The sequence below is a fragment of the Arvicola amphibius genome, chromosome 2 (genome assembly GCF_903992535.2).
Source record: "Arvicola amphibius chromosome 2, mArvAmp1.2, whole genome shotgun sequence".
In the NCBI taxonomy this organism is placed as follows: domain Eukaryota; kingdom Metazoa; phylum Chordata; class Mammalia; order Rodentia; family Cricetidae; genus Arvicola; species Arvicola amphibius.
The window spans coordinates 87,050,698-87,065,094 of NC_052048.2; the positions used below are offsets into that span (position 1 = coordinate 87,050,698).

At 47.9% G+C, this 14,397-nt stretch overlaps 1 protein-coding gene across 3 annotated transcripts; it reads right to left on the bottom strand.

Moving 5' to 3' along the window:
• Positions 1-3,096: 3,096 nt before the first annotated feature.
• Positions 3,097-12,555, bottom strand: Fkbp1b (FKBP prolyl isomerase 1B). 3 transcript variants are annotated; one of them, XM_038318947.1, is made up of 4 exons: positions 12,519-12,555; positions 9,047-9,094; positions 4,205-4,317; positions 3,097-3,225 (listed from the first exon to the last, which is right to left on the bottom strand). In XM_038318947.1, exons 1-4 carry the CDS (start codon positions 12,553-12,555, stop codon positions 3,097-3,099), a joined length of 327 nt encoding a protein of 108 aa, XP_038174875.1. The 3 variants fall into 3 exon arrangements, with proteins under 3 accessions (XP_038174875.1, XP_038174876.1, XP_038174877.1); XM_038318948.1 differs by lacking the exon at positions 3,097-3,225 and adding an exon at positions 3,226-3,270; XM_038318949.1 differs by lacking the exons at positions 3,097-3,225; positions 9,047-9,094 and adding an exon at positions 3,226-3,270.
• Between the last annotated feature and the right edge of the window lie 1,842 nt (positions 12,556-14,397).

Consider the following 14,397-nt stretch of genomic DNA (forward strand, 5'->3'; position numbering starts at 1 on the left):
CAGTCAGAAACCACTGCTCCTTCAGCAGAACCCTAAATAACATACCCCAGCTGCCATACCCCCGTGACACATTCATTCTTGTCAGCTGAGTGCATGGAAGATAATCTTCTCGGTCGTCTACTGAGGACGCTGTGGTTACAGGGATCATTTGAGCCCAGAAGTTTGGGGCCAGGAGTATGAGCTGAATTACACCCTATCTCAAAACAAACAAAAGTTCTACTTTTTATAAAGGTGAATATCAAACATAAATGATTATATGTTTAGATATCTCTTTAGACATGAATATTCCCAGACTGAAAGTACTTCTGTTCTTGAGCATTTCAGAGAAGGGATAATCAGCCTGTGTAGTGAAAGTCTGTGTAGTCAAGGTCAGCATGGCGTGAGTTTGAGGCTCACAGAAGAGAGTAATGATAATGTTGAAAGCAAAGTACGTTAGACACCTGGCTGCTTTATAGCACTTTTCCATGGCAAATATTCATTTTTTAAAAAAAGATTTATTTATTATATATAGTGTTTTGCCTGCATGGTCACGTTCATGCCAGATGAGGGCGCCAGATCTCAGTACATGTGGTTGTGAGCCACCATGTGGTTGCTGGGAATTGAACTCAGGACCTCTAGAGGAGCAGCCAGTGCTCTTAACCAGACTGACTAGTATTGACAGACAAAGGTATCTCCTACTTTTAGATGTACTTACCGCTGTCATTACTTTTAAGAAAGCAGGCTCCTTTCTAGTTTTTGTAATGTCTTTTCGGAGCTCACTCAGGAATGACTTACTACATCTTGAGTGACTTTTGAAAGCACTCTAAGAAGGAACACCCTTTTTTGTTGTTTTGTTTTGGTTTTTTTTCAAGATGGGGGTCTCTCTGTGTATTAGCCCTGGCTGTCTGGGAACCCACTCTGTAGGCCAGGCTGGCCTCAAACTCAGAGGTCCGCCTGTCTCTACATCCTGAGTCCTGGGATTAAAGGTGTGCACCACCACAGGCAGTAAAAAGCCATTGCTAAGAGGTGTGGGCACATAAAAAGTAGCTGTCATTTCCTTCTGAGTGCCTTTCTGGTTTCCTTACTAATTCCCCAGTGTAATGCACACTGTGGCTTAGGTGTTTGCAGACATAAAAGGTGTTCTGAGAGACTTCTCTGTCAGGGGAAACTGAAATCAGACTGTTTCAGAGTGATGTCTCCCAGTGGCCGGCCAGCTCGCCTCTAGTGGTTTAATAACCAAGGAAATCCCTTCTATCAGCAATTATAAGCAGTGTCATTCAGATTATATTTTTGTTAGCCAGATTTTATGACCCAAAGTTAAGAGTTTTAAAACGAGGGCTGGGGGCAGAGCTCGATGAGAGATGGTTTTCTAAGCCAGGTACTGGGTTTGACCCCAGCACTACAGAAAACAAATGCCTTCTGATTGTTTGGAATTCTATCATTTAGTTACAAGAACGTAGACTCAGGCGAGACACTGAGTCACTCTGCAGGAGGTACGTTGTGAAATCCGAGGCTCTAGTTGATGACTTTTCTGCACCCAGCATCTGAAGTTCAGTTTTCCAAACCAAGTGCAAGAGTATAAGGGATGAAGCTGGACACGGTGGCACACACCTATAATTCAAGCACTCGAGAGGCAGGGGCAGGAGAATCACACATTTGAGGCCAACTTAGGCTGCACAGTGAACTCTGTCTCAAAGGACAGAAGGTGAAATGGATAAACCATGTCCACATGGTCTCCTGTGCACGTGTGTCCAGCTTGCTTGACTTTCAGTGAGGCTGCATCTGATGGTTCTAACAGCCTCCGAGATGCCTTGTGGAGCAGTGTGAGAACAACTAACAGGACACAGATCTTGTAACTGGCCTATTGCTTACCGACCTTTAGTGGCTCTCTCAAGACACTTGGCTGAACTCTCTGACATGTGTCAACTTTCTACCTGAGTTCCAAAGACTTAAGAAAGCTGTCATTTCTCAGCTTACCTGTAGAGCCTTTATACCCCTCACGTGATAGCCAATAGGCATTTGCATTATTATGTTTCTTAGTAGCTGTTATTATAGCCAGCTATACTTCTATGGACAGATTTGTGTGGGCCATGAAATGGTCTTTGGTGTCATGTTTGCTTATCCTGTCGGAGTTAACAGCAGAAAGCATGGGGATGGCTTCTCTACAGGTTGAGTTCCATCTGGTGAGGGAGCTCATCCCTCACTCTGCAGACATGAAGTTACCCTAGGCGATCAGATCCCACAAGGGAATGCTAGGTTGCCAGGTTATTTCCACAGAGGACTCCGTGAGGGGGAGTTTAGGAGGGTAATAGCTAATTTGCAAAGTTGCTTAGAGGATTTGTTTGTGATCATTTTTTTAAAAAGGAAAGCTAGACCTGGGTGGTATATACCTGTAGATTCCAGCAGTCAGGAGGCTGAAGGAGTTCCAGGTCAGCCTGGGCTCTGAGACCCTGTTTCAAAACAAAATAAAAGCAAAGGGATATGGAACAAGGTGCAGCATGAACAGCTTGCTCAAGTAGCTATTACTTACACTCTCTTAGCTACCAGGAAGCCCCCTTTCACTCCTCTGTCACCAAGGGCAGTTGGCTTATGTGTCATTAAAGAACTTCCCACAACACAATGGACAGGAAGATGCCAAGCATGGAGCCTTTATTTTACATAGAACTTCCAAAGAGGGCACTGCTTAAAGTGAGCAGCCAACAGAAGACAAGAAAGTGACAGCAGAGACAGCTGGCTCAAGTCCCTCCATGGATCCATGGATAGCGCATGTCTGAGCACCTTGTATGTCTGGCTTAAGTGCAGGTAAGGCAATATAGATTGTGCAAACGAGATTTGTGTCTGTGTCCTCTGATCAGGAATGACTACTACATGCAACACAAAATGCACAGCTTGAAATGTCTGGATCTGTAACTAAATTTCCTCAAGCAAAGATGGACGGGGACAATGAAATGACGGACACAGACAGAGCCAGTCGGGCGGGAAGAATGGATGATGTCAAGGGGCAATGAGGTCAGCACAGGATCAAGAGCCCTACGTAGGGGAAGCCGTCCCAGTGGCAGAGCAGGCTAGGACAGAGAGCAGGAAACATCTCCAGCCACCTCGAGCTCCTTCCTGCCTTCATTCTAAGTTGAGCAGCTCCACGTCAAAGATGAGGGTGGCATTGGGAGGGATGACACCAGGGTGGCCAGTAGCTCCATAGGCCACATCGGGGGTGCAGGTCAGCTTCGCCCTCTGCCCCAAGCTCATCTAGCAGGGATGGGAGCAGATGGGGAGAGGAGAAAGAGGACCCAGCTTGGTTTAAAAGAAAAAAGTAAGATAACTTTTTGGCCTTTTCCCCAAACCAGCCTTAGGGTAATTCCAGATCTGAGATTAACTTTACTCATGGTGCACTAAAGTTAGCCTAAGAGTTTAAACATGCAGATTCGACCTCCAAATAGACTCGACTATGGGGCAGGTACAGCCACAAAGTAGTCTCAGATTCATCCATACATCAAGCGTTACTGGTTATCCAGCTAGGGCATGACCCGGACACTTGTGTCTGCTCCTAATTGTTCCCGGTCCTTTTCTGAAGTAGCCAAAGAGGAAGGTACAAACAGCCCTGAACACTTGTAAGAGGACCAGTTAAGACCCAGCAACTAAAGGCCACAGCAAGGTGGCCAAGGCAAAGCTACAGGAGTGGAGCATCCTACGACTTCCCCAACAAACCGAGGGAGAGCTGGAACCAGAGCTCACCGGCACTGTCAACCACTGGAGCTGAGACGTTTAGATTCCAAGCAGTTCCAGAAATTTGAGTTGACTGGTGAGTAGCGTACCGATGTGAACGCTCTAGCAGAATCGCTGTGGTGTGCCTACGCAGGTTAACGCTTGAAGAAGCTGGGTGAAAATTATGTAAGAACCCCACTAGTTCTGAAATATTTTTTATGTCTGAAATAGCTTCAAACAACGTTTAAGAGCAAAGCAAAAGCGCTTCTTGGCTTTCCTGCTGTCTAGCTCACAGCTTGTAGCCTTTCCAGCTGGTTCCAGCAAGCCTAGGAGAGGTGCTGGGAATGAGACACAGATGTGCCAGCCACAGAGGAGGTGAAGGGCAGAGCTAGAGGTGAGCACTAGGTGGCGCTGCTGCGCCCTGGCCACAGAGTCGTGGCAGTGTGCCGTGTGCCAGGGTGAGGTGGAGGGCCCAAATCCACCACTCCTTAAACCCCTTCTTCAGTGAGCATCCTCAGCCTACCTGGGCAGCACCTTCTTCAAAACCTTTGATGACTTCCTGTTTGCCAATTCTGAACTTGAAAGGTTTGTTTCTATCTCTGGATGAATCGAATTTCTTGCCATTTTGGAGCATTCCTAGCAAAGTGAGAAGAGGGTAGGAAAGTCAACTGACAAACAGGTGGACTCGGCATGTCTAAATGAAATTCCTCTTCCAAAGGAACCCTCCTCATCGCCGACCTTCCCTCGTCAGCAGCACACCGGGACCCATCTCTCTGCCTCAGCCCCACATGCAGCCTGTTACCAAGTCCTCTATCTCTTTAAAATCTACCTACCTTTTCAATGTCTGCTACTGCCCCCTTTCTGTGGTCTCGAGCCACCACCATGTCTCACCTGTAGAGGGGAACAGCCTCCAAAAAGGTGTTTCTCCTCCTCACCAATCTTCCACATCGACAGATCCACCCCCACCCACCCCCAATCCCCGCCTTAAACACAGTTCTGATCATATTTACTTCCCTGCTTAGAACACAAGAGCTCCTCGAGCAGAACTCAAAAACCTGAGGCTAATGATGCCTGCCTTCACGTTCTCTCTCTGCCCCTCACTCCTCCTCCCCTACCTATTCAGAGCACGCCAGTCTCAAGTTCCCCTACACCGTGTCTCAACTTTTCATGCTACATCCTCGGGCATTCTAGTTTCCCGTTCAGTCCTTTCCTGAGGTCCTCGGTGCTTCCTGAGAATGGAAAGCCAGGGAGCATGCCATCACGTCACCCCCTGCTCCAGCGAAAGTGCGGGCTGACTCGGGCACTCTGGTAGCTTCTGGCTCATGAACAAACAGTTACTTCACCCTGGGACACCCAGGTGTTATCATTCTCTACCTTCTCAGGGCAGATGCCCAGTCATCCCTGACATGCATGTGTTGTTGCTGTCCATCAGTCCAAGGCCCCAGAGCTACGGTACTAGACCAGAGTTTCTTCTGAAATTGTCATTCTGTTTTACACGCACAGGGCTTTGCCTGCATGGATGCCTGGGCAGCATATAAGAGCCTGGTGCCCTTTGAGGCCAGCAAATGGTATCAGATACCCTGGAACTAGAGTTATGGATGGATATGAGCCACCATGTGAGTGCTGAGAATTGAACCCAGGTCCTCTGGAAGAGCAGGCACTGATCTTTTTTCTTTTCTTCTTTTGAGACAGAGTTTCTCTGTGTAACAGCAGTCCTGGAACTTGCTTTGTAGACCAGGCTGGCCTTGAACTCAGAGACCTACCTGCCTCTGCCTCCAGAGTGCTGGGATTAAAGGTGTGCGCCACCACTGCCCGGCAGGCAGTGCTCTTAATCACTGAGCCAGCTCTCCAGTCTAACTCGATTTTCTGAATACCATGCTATTCCAAGATTTCTGTAGATCATTTGGGCCCATAGGAAGACCTGGCCTATTAAGTCCAGACACTGAGTTCCTACTGTTTCGAGACTCTGTTTTGTTCCAACAGGGTCTTATTCTGTAGCCCAGGCTGGCCTGGAGCTCAGGACGTAGGCCTGGCTGGTCTCCAACTTGCAGGAGTTTCCAAGTGATGAATCTCAGGTGCAAGTCACCTCACCCAGTTGAGACCAGGGTTTTACTTCAATCTGGCACTGTCTCTGTGTGATATCGGGGAAATGGGCCCCATATTTTCCATATTTAACACAGGAGGCTTTGCCAGCTTACAAGTGTCTGAGCAGCCATAATTGTACTTCTGAATTCCTACAACTCGAATGTGTACTAGAGATTCCTATTTACCTACCTTCTGGGTAGACTAGTTTGGGCTCGTGCCCTGAGTTCTAAATGTGGCAAGGGAGAAACCCTTCTGCCTACCCAGAGATGCACACGGATGGATGCTACAGAGATCAGACACAAATACATGCGGATGCTCAGTTGCTAAACTATTCAGATTCACAGAGACATTTATGCATGCTCACACACATTTACACACAGACACTCAGGAGAGAAGCCCTGATGGCCAAGCAGATGCTAAGAAAATATTTAGATCGACAGACCTACATATATTCATACAGACATGCACTTGGACAAACGCATGCGTGGATGTGTGCACATGCACAGTCCATTTACAGACAAGCTTTCCCAGTTCCCCGAAGCCTTCAGGTGTCATAAAGCTGAATCTACTTGGAACCGCATAACAGTCATCTGTTGCCGTGAGCTCAGCCAAACCCACATAACTCAGACACAGCCCCACATAAATATGTTTACTTCTTTGACAAAGATGCCATTGTAATACATCAAATAAAGGACAACTTTTTGGATTAACATTTCTGGATCAAAGCCAGGCAGTGGTGGCGCATGCCTTTAATCCCAGCACTTGGGAGACAGAGATAGGCAAGTCTTTGTGAGTTCGAGGCTAGCCTGGTCTACAAGAGCTAGTTCCAGGACAGCCAGGGCAACCCTGTTTCGAAAGACCAAAAAAAAAAAAAAAAAGAAAGAAAGAAGAAAACAAAAACAAACAAACAAACAACAACAACAAAAACATTTCTGGATCAAATCTATATCCACATAGGGGAAAAAAATTGAACTTCAGCCTCTACCACATCCACATACAAAAACCAATTCCAGATGAACCAAAGACATAAATATGAAAGATAAAACAAGCCAGGCGGTGGTGGCACACACCTTTAATCCCAGCACTTGAGAGGCAGAAGCAGGCAGATCTCTGTGAGTTCGAAGCCAGCCTGGTCTACAAGAGCTAGTTCCAGGACAAGCTCCAAAGCTACAGAGAAACCCTGTCTCAAAAAAACTAACTAAATAAATAAATAAAATAAGAAAGAAAGAAAGAAAGAAAGAAAGAAAGAAAGAAAGAAAGAAAGAAAGAAAGAAAGAAAGAGAAAAAATAATAAAACCTCGGGCTTGGGATCTGTATGGTGGCAGAGTACTTCACTGTAGGTACAAAGATCTAGGTTTGATTCTTAGCGCCACAAAGCACTACTACTCATAGTTTCTACAGCAGTCGGGCAGTGATGGTGCACACTTGTAATTCCAATACTCAGGTGAGTCAGGAGGAACAGGAACTCAAGGCCAGCTTTGACCATAGAACAAATTCAAAGCCCAAGTTACATGGGATCCTGTCTCAAATTTTAAAAAATTAAAAAACAATAAAAAAGAAAAAAACACCACCACCACCATTTCTACTAGGTAATAAATAAACAGGAATAAATTAATATCTTCATAATGTAGTGAAACATTTCTTGAAGTGAACACAGAAAAATATGTCAATATGTCACCATGAAAGAGAAGGCTGATAAGTATGACATCATGAAAATTAAGAACTTCTGCTCAAAAGATACTATTGAGAGATTAATGGCAGGGCTGGAGAGATGACTCAGTGATTAAGAGCACTTGCTGCTCTTGTAGAGGTCATGGGTTCAATTCCCAGCACTCACACAGCCGCTCACAACAGTCTTGTAATTTCAGGTTTCAAAGGACTCGGTGTCTTCTTCCGACCTCTGCAGACATTAGACACACAAACTCACCAGGTAGCCAAGGTTTGCCTTGAACTTTTGATCCTTTTGACCTCACCTCCCAAGTGTGGATACTATAGGTGTAGGCCACCAGGGCCAGCTTATATTTTGTTGTCTTCTAAAGCTTACCAGAAGTTTCATACATATGGTCTCCTACTGTGTTTGATAAGACAGTGTCTCCCAAAGCAGAGTCATTTGTAGCTGATGTAAGTGTTTAATGCACACTGCCTACTCTATGTGTATCCTTTGCAAAACGATGTTTGGTTTCATTAACTTGATCAACAATGGTCTGTCCACAACACGTGGGACAGATAAATCAATTACCCTGGCCGGTGGCTCCAGAGTCCCTAGGGTAATTAGGCCACATCACCAGGAGATAAAACAGCCGGGGTGTGCAGACATCAGTGGCTGGTGAGGTGACTGTTGAAAAACAGCCACGTCATCTGCACGAACCAGTCTGGTGCTTCACACTGGCCTAGAGAACTGCTAAAAATGGCCCCATCTGAATATGTCCCAGGAATTAAACTGGCCTTGCTGCATACTAAATGACTGTCACCCACAGAGTTTGCCACATTAGAAAGCAGGTCACAAGGCAGAGTCCTCATGCCTCTTGCAGCAAACACCTGCCAGTAATCCTGCCAGCAGTCCTAAAGAATTCATCTAGAATGTTCCTGGGGGCGGGAAAGGAAGAGCACTTGTTGCTTTTCCAAAGCATCCAAGTTCAGTTCCCAGCATCCACATGGTGGACCGCCAAAATCCGTAACTCCAAAACCAGGGGGTCTGAGACCTTCCTACCTCCAGGGGTACCAGGCACACGTGTGGCATACACACATATGTGCAGCTGAAACACTCATACAAATAAAAGAAAATAAAATAAGTAGAGAATGCCCCTTGGTCCATGGGCCTTCAAACACATGGCATCTAAGAGATGGCAGAGATATGACACACTCCTTTGGATTCTCCCAGCACCTGGTGACAGCATTACTGTCCCGTTACCCCCCCCCCCCCGCCATTCTTCTCACTACAGTGAAGGGGGGAAGTATAGACAAAGGGGAAAAAACAGGGTAAAAGGGGATTTTGAGGGTGTTTAGATCTTTCAGAATAAGTCTGAAACATTAGACAGGAGCAGAAAGGCCAGAATACCCCCTGCCCAACATCTAGGAATGAAACAGAAGGTATTTGATTCTACCAGAGGCTGGCACCATAGATGGCCTTGGTGGGTAAGAGAAAAGTGAAACTGGTCACAGGAAACTGCCCTGGGCTTTGAGGATAAACCAGGGACAAGACCCCCTGGAGAGAAGCTTACAGGATAGCCCTGCCTGGGGAAAGGCAGGCCTGAGCAGGACTGAAGGGAGTGAGACGTACCTGTGTAGTGCACCACGCATATCTGACCCTTCTTGGGGAATGTCCTTCCTGTCAGGAGATATGAAGGCAGATGAAGGATTAGGGAATTAGGAAAACTCACTTGACGCACCCAAGTTTGATTACAACCCTGACTAGCTTACTTTCCCCTCATCACCACAGACCTGCTTGTCTCTGTGCCTTGGACAAACCAGAAGTAATAACATCTCCTTTCTGGTTTGCATTTGAACTGTTATCGGTCCAATTTGCTAATTAAAAAAATAGCCCCATCACTTTTTATTGCTTCTTTTACTTCCATCTATTCTACAAGCATTCATGAATAGCCTACCATGTGTCAGACCTTAAGTAGATTCCAGAGACAGAGAGCAATATGTGAACCCACGAAGAAGAGACACAGAAACATAAATCCCAAATTGCTATAGACTCATGATGGCCATCAAAGATGAATAAATGCAGTCATTCACAAGAAATCGATAATGTTCAGACCGGTGCCTCATGGCAGAGTTACAGCAGAGAACAATAAAGACAGGTTCCCTGGTCTTCTGGGGTTTATGTGCTTTCTGTTGTGTATGTGGAGTGGGTATGTGAGGTGGGGTGTTGTATGTGCGTGTGCCCGGTGCATGCATTTGTGTATACAGGGGCACATGCCCGTGAATTTGCATGCAAGAGGCCAGAGAAGGATGTCTTCCTCAATCTGCCTCCAATTTATTTCCTCGAGAAAGCGTCAGTCACTGAACCAGAAGCTGTGCCATGGAGCTCCCAGGATCTGCCTGTCTCTTCTCCCAGGGCTGCAGTTTAAGACATTTGTAGTCCTACCCAGCTTGTTTTAGATGAGCGCTGGAGATTCAAACTCACGTCTTCATGTTTGCACAGCTAGGGCTCTTACCTACTGAACCATCTCCCCAGTTTACATTCTAAAGGAGGGAGACAAACAATACTCATCTTAATAATTGTAGATAGTGATAGGCCCTCGAAAGACAATTAACAAGCTGATGAATTTCAGAGAGACTTGGTGAGCCAGCAACTTCAGAAAGGGCGTGTCAGGAAGGCACTTTGGAGAAGGGGATGTGTGAGCCGGTTCTTTAGGAAGGAACCAATTCAAAGACCAGGAGCAGGAAGGGATGGCTGTATTTTCAGAAGACAAGGGAACAGAGTGAGAGGGAGGAGAGGAAGGAGACGCAGCACACAGCTTGCAGAGGTGGGTTTAATACTAAGTGCGACAGGAAACCATGGAAGAGTTTAAAAGCATGAGAATGACCCAATCTGAATTAAGATTTTGTAAAAACCACTCGGGCTGCTGCGTGTGGGATGGGTGGTTAGACATCTGTTGCGATACCCTAGGCAAGAAATCGATGACAGCGTGAATTAAGGCAGTGGCAGCAGAGAAGAGAGTGAACTAGATTGGAGACACATATTTGGGAAGCAGGACTGGCAAGGGATGTAAACGGTGGGGAGAAGGCACCCACCACCCACCTCACCACCGGGTGAGGGAAAAGGAGAAGACAAGAACGATGCTTGAATCTGGGGTTTGGGTAACTGGAAGGTGGCAGAGCTGTTTCCAGAGATTAGAAAACTGGAAAGGGACAGATCTGCGCGGGCGGCAATCTCGAGCTGCCTTTTAGACATGCAAGTTTTACTGTAAGAAGGTAGATGCAAAGCCGACACTGAATAAATAAACTGGCTGGAATATAAAGCCACGAGGCTGGATTGTGACAGTGGACTGGAGGAGCTACCAAAAGGAGCCAGAGAAAGCATCGTGGGAAATAGTTAATTGGATGGTAAAGGACGAATAGGAGTCTGTTTGGAGACGTAAAGGAGTCTGGGAAACAGAATGACTTGAAGACATGTTCAAATGCCTGGAATCCAGAGTTTGAGATGTAGCTCAATGTAGAGCAGTTGCCTAGCATGCAATGAGGCCCTTGGGTTCCACCCAAAGCACAGGAAGCCTTAGGGTCCCAGAGTCCAGTCACAGGGCAGCCCACTGATTTTATCCTATTACCCTGGGGTCCAGCACACAGTAGATTTTCCATAAATATTTGCTAAGTGAGGCATGTGTTTAACAAGTTTCAGGTGGCTTGGTGAGGCTGGTTGTGGGTGCAGAGATTGTAGTGAAAAAGGATCTGCCAATGTGGATCACTATCACCCTGTCTATTACTAAAGGGGCAGATTGCTTGCAGAAGCAGGGGGAAGCATCTCTTGATAATTTTCTGCCTGCGGGAGGGGCCTGTTAAGCTCTGCGTTTGTAAAGGAGATAGGTAAGAAGGTGAGGGGAGTGAGGACTGGAAGTCAAGTGTTAGGGAGATGAGAATGAAGACCAGGAGACACCTCAGAGGCAGTGTGGCTGACAAGGCCTGGGAAGGGCTTCCTTGACTTACGAAAGGCTTCCGAGAGAGAATCTTCACATGGACAGAGAACCCTATATCCCAAAGAGTGATCTGGGTAGTAGCTGGCATTTCCAGGAACCCCTCGTTTTGTAACCAATAAGCCTTTCAGTTTCCTGGAGCGGAGCATGCCAATAACCTCGAACAGTAAGTTTGCTTGTGAAACAAACACTGTAGATCTGGGGTGCGGCTTTGGGTCTGGATTAAATTTTGCCTAGAAATAGTTACTCCTTCAATAGCTACACCCAGTTTTCTAAGTAGTTGAAAAAACTCGCTGCTGGTTCTCTTGACAGCAGACAGGGAACCCAGAGAAAGACCTGTGGGTGAACAAAGTTAGGGAACCTGAGTTCTGTTTTGGTCGGGCTGACTGAGGCACCCTGGACTGTCCAGACAGGTCAAGCAGCAGGTCCAAAGGATGGGTTTTGAGGTTTTACTCTAGAAGACGTGGTAACGGGCAGATGACCAGGGAGGCTGAGTGGGACCCAGAGGTTGAAACAAGAAGCAAAAGCAGCCAAAGGAGTGGTAGGCTCCCAAACTGGCGCTCTCTCTCTCTCTCTCTCTCTCTCTCTCTCTCTCTCTCTCTCTCTCTCTCTCTCTCTCTCTCTCTCTCTCTCTCTCTCTCAATTCAGCTTACCGCTGCCCAGACCTGGGGGCCGCCAGACAAGAGGGGTGAAGGGTGGGGCGTTAGGTGAAGGTCCCTGTGCATCAGGGACCCCTTAAGCGGGTCCATCCTTGGTGTTGGACAGAGAAAACGGAGCTGAAATTCGAACCTGGGAAGTCAGCAGCAGCGGATATCCAGAGGTTGCAGTTAAGGCGGCATAAACCTCAGCCTCGTACAGTGACTGGACGAAGACCCCTGGCCCCAAGGTGGCCACCTTCACTCCCCAAGGTGAGCGGGCACAAAAGAGGGTTGTAGAGAATTGTCCTCTAGAACCCCCAAGAATCAGGGTGGGGGGTCTCCTCCGGCTGCGTGCATCTTCCCCCCAACCCCCACCCCGTTGCAGCTCCCCGGAGCCACCTCGGAATCAGACCTCTGCCCGCGGACTCCGCCCCGGGACCCCTCCTCCTCCCCACCAGGTTCCGCCGCCCGGTACCGTCTCCCGGGGAGATGGTCTCGATCTCCACGCCCATCGCGGTCCCACAGGCCCCGCCTCCAGGGGGGTCCTCGCGGCTGCCCCGACCCTGGCTCCGCTCAGGCCCGACCCCGCAGGCGCTCCGGCTCGCCTTGCGGCCGCCACTGCAGAACCGGAGGAGGTGCGGCTGGAGTCAGGACCTGCGCGGGGAGGGGCCGCCGGGAAGGGGGCGGCGGGGTGGAGCCGCGCGACAAGGTGGGGTCGGCCGGGGCGGGGCCCGGGGGAAGCGACCCTGACGTGGCTGCTCCGGAGCCTGGCCAGACTAACCACCATTAACCCTCTAGCCGAGGGAGGAGGGTGGTGAATGAGGCGTGCCAACGCTAGCGCATCCCCCACATCCATCCATCTATCGGTTCAATGCATATTTATTTAGCACCTACTCGGTGCTAAGCTCCAGGGAGTGCGCTCAGTCCTACAGACTCGGAGGAGAAAGCCGGTAATTAAACTAACACTTTAAATACATGTGCTCAGTGCCGAGGGGTTCGGAGTACAACGGAAGCACCCGAGACCCATACCTAACCCTTGATAGGTTTCCCGAATCTGCTGCAGCAGAGCCGGGGAAAGCCAGAAACCAATTATTGATGATTTCTCCCCGACCACCTTAAGCCCATATTCATATCCCTCAAAGCTCTACATCAGATATTTGTATTGGGGTCTCACTTTTCAGGGCAAAGGACTGCTTCCCTGGGATTCCAATTGAATTAAAGCAGGGTCGCTGTGCTGCGGGTTCTAGCTGAGAATTCAGCTTCAGCCTGGAGTGGTAAGTGTTGCAGAAAGAATGAATGAATTCCTTTACCTCTAATCCAAAACAGACAGGAATCTAGAAAGATACTTTTGTCCTCCCGGTATCCTCTGCCTCCGTGGTACTGGGAATTGAACCCAGGGAAACCAGGGCCTCTTCACACGCTAAGCTAATAGAGGCTACGTCCACAGGCCATAGGAAGATACATTGGGAGGAGGTAGCATTTGTTTGAAGACTGAAGGACACTTTAAGAATGTCCCCATAGGGCTGGAGAGATGGTTCAGTGGTTAAGAGTACAGGCAGCTCATCCAGAGGACCCGGATTCAATTCCCAGCGAACTCCAGTTCCGGGGGATCAATCTGATACTCTCATATAGGCAAAACTCCAATACACATGAAATAAAATAAATGAATAATTTAAAGAGTTCTTTTTTTAAAGAATGTCCCTCACCGTTTCTACATCGTTGCAAAAATCAACATGTTGATTCTAACAAGAGACGGTATGGGAGAAAGACCTAGAATTGGAACAGAAGGCCTTTTCCTTCTGCACGCCACTCTTCCAGGTGGCGAGGTCACAGACAGCATCCACGAAAGAGGCCTGAGGTTGGCGCTCAGAAAAGGCAGTCTACAGTACTGTCCGGGTCAGGATCTGAACACCCGGCGGGCAAGGCCTAAAGTCTGCACGGCTACAGAAGCTTGAGACCTCCAAACCTATTGGCTATGGCCTTGGGCAGGTACTTTTAGATTAGGGGTAGAACAGATCTGCTACTTGGAAAGGCCTAGGAAGCGGCTTCACATTTTGGGAGCGATATTTTGTGGGATTTTAAATGGGAAGTCCCTGGCTCCCCTCTCCAAACTAAAACCGACTAACAATGTTGATTCCGTCTTGCCAACCTCTTCTAAGAGAATGGATGAGACGAGTGTGGGAGAACAGGTTGAAGCGATGGAGACTGAGTGTGAAGATTCACCGGCGGTGGTTACACAGGAACTACAACTCCCACAAACCCTTACAGCAAAAGCTCGCTCTTACTGGCTAGCGGAAGGACCCGCCGCTGACGCGATGAACTCGATAGCCAATAGTCTAGAGGCATTGCCGAGG

Bases quoted from the DNA above. Each gene is read 5' to 3' on its own strand.
- Fkbp1b (XM_038318947.1), bottom strand. From the start codon at position 12,555: ATGGGCGTGGAGATCGAGACCATCTCCCCGGGAGACG. The intron at 4,318-9,046 runs GTACGTCTCACT...TCACTTTGCTAG, and splicing joins ATGCGTGGTGCACTACACAG to GAATGCTCCAAAATGGCAAG. The intron at 3,226-4,204 runs GTAGGCTGAGGA...CATCCCTGCTAG, and splicing joins TTGAAGAAGGTGCTGCCCAG to ATGAGCTTGGGGCAGAGGGC.